At 40.7% G+C, this 6075-nt stretch overlaps 1 protein-coding gene across 1 annotated transcript; it reads left to right on the top strand.

Moving 5' to 3' along the window:
• The first annotated feature begins 1410 nt into the window (after window positions 1-1410).
• On the top strand, window positions 1411-5824 carry LOC122077800 (auxin efflux carrier component 3-like). The gene is made up of 6 exons (XM_042643673.1): window positions 1411-3206; window positions 3302-3575; window positions 3676-3761; window positions 4280-4437; window positions 5119-5195; window positions 5287-5824. Exons 1-6 carry the CDS (start codon window positions 1976-1978, stop codon window positions 5351-5353), a joined length of 1893 nt encoding a protein of 630 aa, XP_042499607.1. The 5' UTR covers window positions 1411-1975; the 3' UTR covers window positions 5354-5824.
• Window positions 5825-6075: the final 251 nt, after the last annotated feature.

The following is a 6075-nucleotide window of genomic DNA, read 5'->3' as shown; positions in this document are numbered from 1 at the left end:
GGCTAAGCTATTATTAATAAAATAGAAAAGGCATACAAGGGGGGACATAACCTGCCTTACCCCAACCCAACAAACAAAAGTACTCGCACTCTCAAAGAACAACAAAAAAATCCAATGGAAAAAAAATTACATTCTAAATATCGGCCACCTAGCTTTATCTTTCCTAATGATATGGCTAAGATCTTTACGAAGAGTTTGGTCACCAAAAAAAATTGAATCCGTAGTTGAAGCACATGCCAAGTTCACTAACCAATCAATCACTCTATTACTCTCTCGAAAAGAGAAAAAGATGCGAGTTCAAAGAGAATCACATATAATCATAACCTCCTGAAACTAATACCAACAACTCCATAGATCACAATACCTATTAGATACTAAGTTCACAATCAAAGTAGAGAGCGGGTTGAGTTAGAAAACTTAATTTTTGAACCATGATATATACTACTAAAGAGGATTTTTTAAACAAATAATAATATAGAGAGCACACCAAGAAGGAGCGATAAAGTTTGGTATATAGGACATAGAGAGATCATTTCATGTGATAGAGAAAGAAGGTACAATAATACTACCTCCTTCATGGCAGGTTAGAGAACCTTTTCTCAACAGTTACTTACACTTGTATGTCATGAAAAATCTTTCTTCGAAAAAAAAAATTGGCAAATGCTCCCTAGATAAGAAGAGGAGCCCGTGCGTGGATATTAGGGTGGGTCGGGTTTGGTATTGTTACCCAATTGGTTAGATTGGACTTAATTGAGAGCCTCACTTGCATGTACCTAGCCTCGTCGATTCTAGATCACTACCGTCCACAGAAAGGTCAAAAAAAGGTAAGAAAAAGTGGTGGTGGAGAGTCTGGAGATAGCGAGAGAGAGAGAGGATATAAGTCGGAAAAATCGCAGTATGGAATGAGTACCTGTCCCAGCTTCAACCAATATGAATATGAATCGGTTGCTATGGATCAAGAGTGTCCAATGCGCACTCGATCAGAGATGAGTGTTCATGTGTTTATTGCACATTGAACGCACTGGGGCAGTAGAGAAGATCCAAGTCCTCATAGCGGACAGTTTTTGCTTCAGTTCTTGAACCAACTTTACTCTCAGATGCCCTAAGTAAGCCCTTTTAACTCTGAGGTCCACTTGTGAAGGAACCATTCTCTCAACATACGCTTCATGTGCCAATAGTTGTCCATTTTGTCATCGTAAATAACCATATTCATCTTTTAAACAGAGAATAGATCATTTGTACATACATTCAATCACCTGGATGTACATGTGAAAATCTAACACCTCTCTCTTTTGGTTATATATATATAACCCTCTTTACTTGTGTGGGGATCCTTTGTAGCAGACCCAAGGGCTGCGAGGACCTTGAGCTCCGTGTAAGGCTCCCAACACTTGGATCCTTACTATGCTGTGTAGCGCACTACAAAAATGGAACATGTGTTGAATCCTCACATGTACATCTAGATGAACATATACGCGTTTGATGTGTATGTGCATGTGTGTATATGCGGTTAACTTGACCATTGTATGAGGTTACTTTCTAACCCACACTTCATTTCCCTCTACTCTCCCAGTCATCACTTCTACTCCATGGGTCATACGTAAGTACTACTAAAACCATCACTTCTTCCACACTCCCCAGGTCGTCCTTTTCGCTCCCTTTCCTTTATATATGCTCAGCCATTGGCTAAGACCAGAACCTCTCCTCTCTGTGACTGTGTTTGAAGACGTCCTCTCAAGCTTACAGTAGTAGCAGAGCAGTTGCAGAGCAGAACCAACAAGACGCACACATACAAAACCCAGTGTTAGTTAACAAACGGTTTCTCCTCTTCCCTATTTTACCCTTGCCCTTTTCTTCAATTCACTCTGGGATGCCATCAAAACCTCTTCATCTCCGTCTCTAGCTTTCAGAACTCTTCATCATTCCTGCAGCTACTTACCAGTTTCAATCTATCACTCGAAGAGAACAAAGGAAGATGATTAGTTGGAAAGATCTCTATACGGTCTTGACGGCCGTGGTTCCCCTGTATGTGGCCATGATTTTAGCCTACGGTTCGGTCCGGTGGTGGAAGATCTTTACTCCAGACCAGTGCTCCGGCATCAACCGTTTCGTAGCCATCTTCGCTGTTCCTCTGCTTTCCTTCCACTTCATCTCCACCAACAATCCTTACGCCATGAACTTCCGCTTCATCGCTGCCGATACGCTCCAGAAGATAATCATGCTGGTGGTCCTGAGCATCTGGACCAATTTAAGTAGGAACGGCAGCTTAGAATGGATGATCACCATCTTCTCCCTCTCTACCCTCCCAAACACTTTGGTCATGGGAATCCCTCTCCTCATCGCCATGTACGGCGACTTCTCCGGCAGCCTCATGGTTCAGGTAGTCGTGTTGCAGTGTATCATCTGGTACACTCTCCTGCTCTTCCTCTTCGAGTATCGTGGAGCAAAGATGCTGATCATGGAGCAGTTCCCTGAGACGGCCGCATCCATCATCTCCTTCAAGGTGGATTCCGACGTCGTCTCCCTAGACGGCCGTGAATTCTTGCAGACGGACGCTGAAATCGGCGATGATGGGAAGCTCCATGTGACGGTAAGGAAGTCGAATGCGTCGAGGCGGTCGCTGGCATTGACTCCTAGGCCGTCGAATCTCACCGGAGCAGAGATTTACAGCTTGAGCTCATCCAGGAATCCGACGCCGAGGGGTTCCAATTTCAACAACGCCGACTTCTATTCCATGATGGGTTGCCAAGGTTTTCCGGCGAGGCATTCCAATTTTGGTCCCGCAGATTTGTACTCTGTACAATCTTCCAGAGGGCCAACGCCAAGGCCATCGAATTTCGAGGAGAATTGCGCACCTGGGGCTCAGACTAACAACTCTCCTCGCTTCGGATTCTATCCTGCACCAAATCCAGAAATCTCTGTTCCTGCGACCAATAATAATAATAATAATAAGAACCCTAATTCCAACAAGAATCAGCAACAGAGTCAGCACATGCAGGGAGGACAGAGTAAAGCGATCCACGATGCAAAGGAGCTTCACATGTTCGTGTGGAGTTCCAGTGCTTCGCCAGTGTCGGAAGGTTGTGGGCTCCATGTGTTCGGCGGGACAGAATTCGGTCCAGCGGAACAATCCGGACGGTCAGATCATGGCGCCAAGGAAATCCGGATGTTAGTTGCTGATCATCCTCAAAACGGGGGAAGGAAAGGTAGAACACGAATAAAGAACCATTTCTATTATTTATTTTTTAAATTTATTAATCCTTTTTTTTTTGTCATAATTGGTTCTTATTTAAATCTGAAGCAATACCGGAAAGTGGGGATTTTGGTGGAGAGGATTTCACATTTTTAGGAGGAGAGGAGGATGCAGAGAAAGAAGGGCCACCGGGTTTGGCCGGCTCAACGGCGGAGCTGCACCCGAAAGTTACCAGAATGGAAGAGTCCGGTACTGGGAAACAAATGCCTCCGGCGAGTGTCATGACCCGTTTGATTCTCATCATGGTGTGGAGAAAGCTTATCCGTAATCCAAACACGTATTCGAGCCTCATCGGCCTCGTTTGGTCTCTCATTGCCTTCAGGTGAGTCAAAAATCTAATTTTTTTAATCAATTAAAAAAAATAAAAGAAAAGGAGAGAATATTCTATTCTATTTTTGACAAAAATTTCTTCTGGTTTTAAGGTGGAATGTGTCGATGCCAAAAATAATTGAGAAGTCCATCTCCATTCTCTCCGATGCTGGTCTCGGAATGGCTATGTTCAGCTTAGGTGAGAAAAAAAAAATGAAATTTTTTTTTTTTTTTTTTTTTTTTGGAGGAGAAAGAAATTACAGGAAACAGGTTAACGGGTAGAGATGATTACTGATTTTCAACCCGTTAACCCGTAACTCCGTTGTTAACTTACTTTTCAGTTTTTCTCCCGACAAGCTTATCTACCATTTGTAAGTGGGACCCACAGATCTGGACTCCAATTGCTATTGTGGGCCATCTATCCTAACTATATGATTAGGAAATTATTGAGCTTTCCCAGAAATAGTTTTGGTGAAGACTATTGCGTTCTTAAATGGGTATTTCGGTAATTAAAGGTTTAATTAGCAATCAGCCTTAAAAGGGTGATAGACCAACCGACACGTGGGTCCAGTGCTCACGTTGTTGCATAGGAACCTGTGGTCCGGTTCCGTTACAGGTACAGGGGCGGTGGCGACAGTATCGTCCTTTATAGTGTTCGCTAGTAAAGAAGCTTTACTACAATGGGCTTGGGCTTTTAACGGGGCTGTCATGTCACAGGACTTTTTATGGCTCTACAACCGAAGATTATTGCATGTGGGAACTCCGTTGCGGCTTTCGCGATGGGCGTCCGGTTCATCACTGGCCCAGCTGTCATGGCTGCAGCATCCTTTGCAGTTGGTCTACGTGGCACCCTCCTCCATGTGGCAATCGTTCAGGTATTCTTCTTAATCTAATGATTGCACACCATGTTTAGGCATGAGAGGAGATTTAACCTAAACCAACTTATGACTAGTAGGGATGTAAATGGATCGGACATATGGATTGAATTCGAATGTTCTAAAATGGATAAGGATGCATATCAAATTTAAATTTTTTATTATTTATTTACTCTTCGGCCAATGTAATTCGAACTTTCCTCCCTTAGTGAATACAATTTATTCTTAATCTATCTTCATAAGTTGTCTTAACAATTTTACTTATTCTCTATAACCTGTTCAAGTTTTAAGAACTCTTAAATCATTAATTGATTATTTTGAATTGGATAATTATTTTCTGTATAATTCGTTTTTGGATCTGGATGAGAATACCCCTAAATGGATATGGATGCATATTCAAATTGGTGTTTCAGCTATTCATTTACATCCTTATTTATGAACTTGATTGGTCCTCTCCACCATGGAACTCTAGTTTTCTGTGCACGGTAAGTGATCCAAAGCTATGGACTGTTGATGCAATAAGTTCATCTTATAAGTTTAGGAAAGGTCTCCACCTTGAAGCTTGGGTTTTTTATTTAAATGTTGTTACTTTGTTTTTATGATTTTTTTCTTTTAAGTTTATTATCCTTGACAGAAAATAGTACAAAGATTAGGACTGTTAATTAATTTGAAATATTTCAGGCGGCTCTACCACAAGGGATAGTCCCCTTTGTATTTGCCAAAGAGTATAACGTCCATCCAGCCATTCTTAGTACTGCGTAAGTAAAATTAATTGATAACTTCTCACTTTGATTTACTTTCCAATTAAATTGACGAAGTAGTAAATCAATTTTTTTTTTTTTATTTCAGGGTTATATTTGGGATGCTTATAGCATTGCCGATCACCTTGCTTTACTACATTGTTCTGGGACTATGAGTTTCGTGAATAGATGAAGAAAACAAAAATCAAAGAATACTAGATGAGTCAACACATGCCGAAAGAGTATTTTATCTGTATGGATCAACTTTGTGGGCAAAGATTAGGGAGCTTTTCTTTCCATTTCTATTTTCAATTGAAAGTCAAAAGCTACCATCGAATCCCACGAAAGATTCTGATTCTTGGTTGTGTAATTAAAGAGAAGAAGAAAGAGATCAGAAAAGAACGGACAAACACAGGCGAGAAGAAGGCTTGAAACAGGGAGGTAGAAAGAAATTAAGGAAAAGGGAAAGGTGGTGGATCGACCCACATAAGTAGAATTTGTATGATTGTATTAAAAAGCATTTTGACATGAAATTCACCTTATTCACCATTGAAATATTGATTGGATTTCACACACAAACAAGTTTTTAAGATCTTTCTTTATAAGCGGAACCGTGATAATCCATCAAATTATGATTTGAAGTCACATTCAACGTTCAAGATTCTAGATTCTAGATAACTGATGTAAGATTACTACTCTACTTTTCCCAAAAATTTCAAGAGAATTTCTTTCTTTTCCCAAAGGTAAGCTTATTAACATATTCTTTGAAGATTGAATGTAAAATGGAAACAAGTATGAGTTGTTTTTTATGAGTTGAACGAGTGGGTCAAACAAGCCAGTGCGCGCACTGACAAAAGCTGATGATTAATTTGATTTTCTTCCCTTCATTTGACTTTTT

This window comes from Macadamia integrifolia, chromosome 5 (assembly GCF_013358625.1).
Source record: "Macadamia integrifolia cultivar HAES 741 chromosome 5, SCU_Mint_v3, whole genome shotgun sequence".
In the NCBI taxonomy this organism is placed as follows: Eukaryota; Viridiplantae; Streptophyta; class Magnoliopsida; order Proteales; family Proteaceae; genus Macadamia; species Macadamia integrifolia.
Note: the sequence above shows the minus strand (reverse complement) of the source record. Positions and strands in the feature narration are given on the sequence as shown.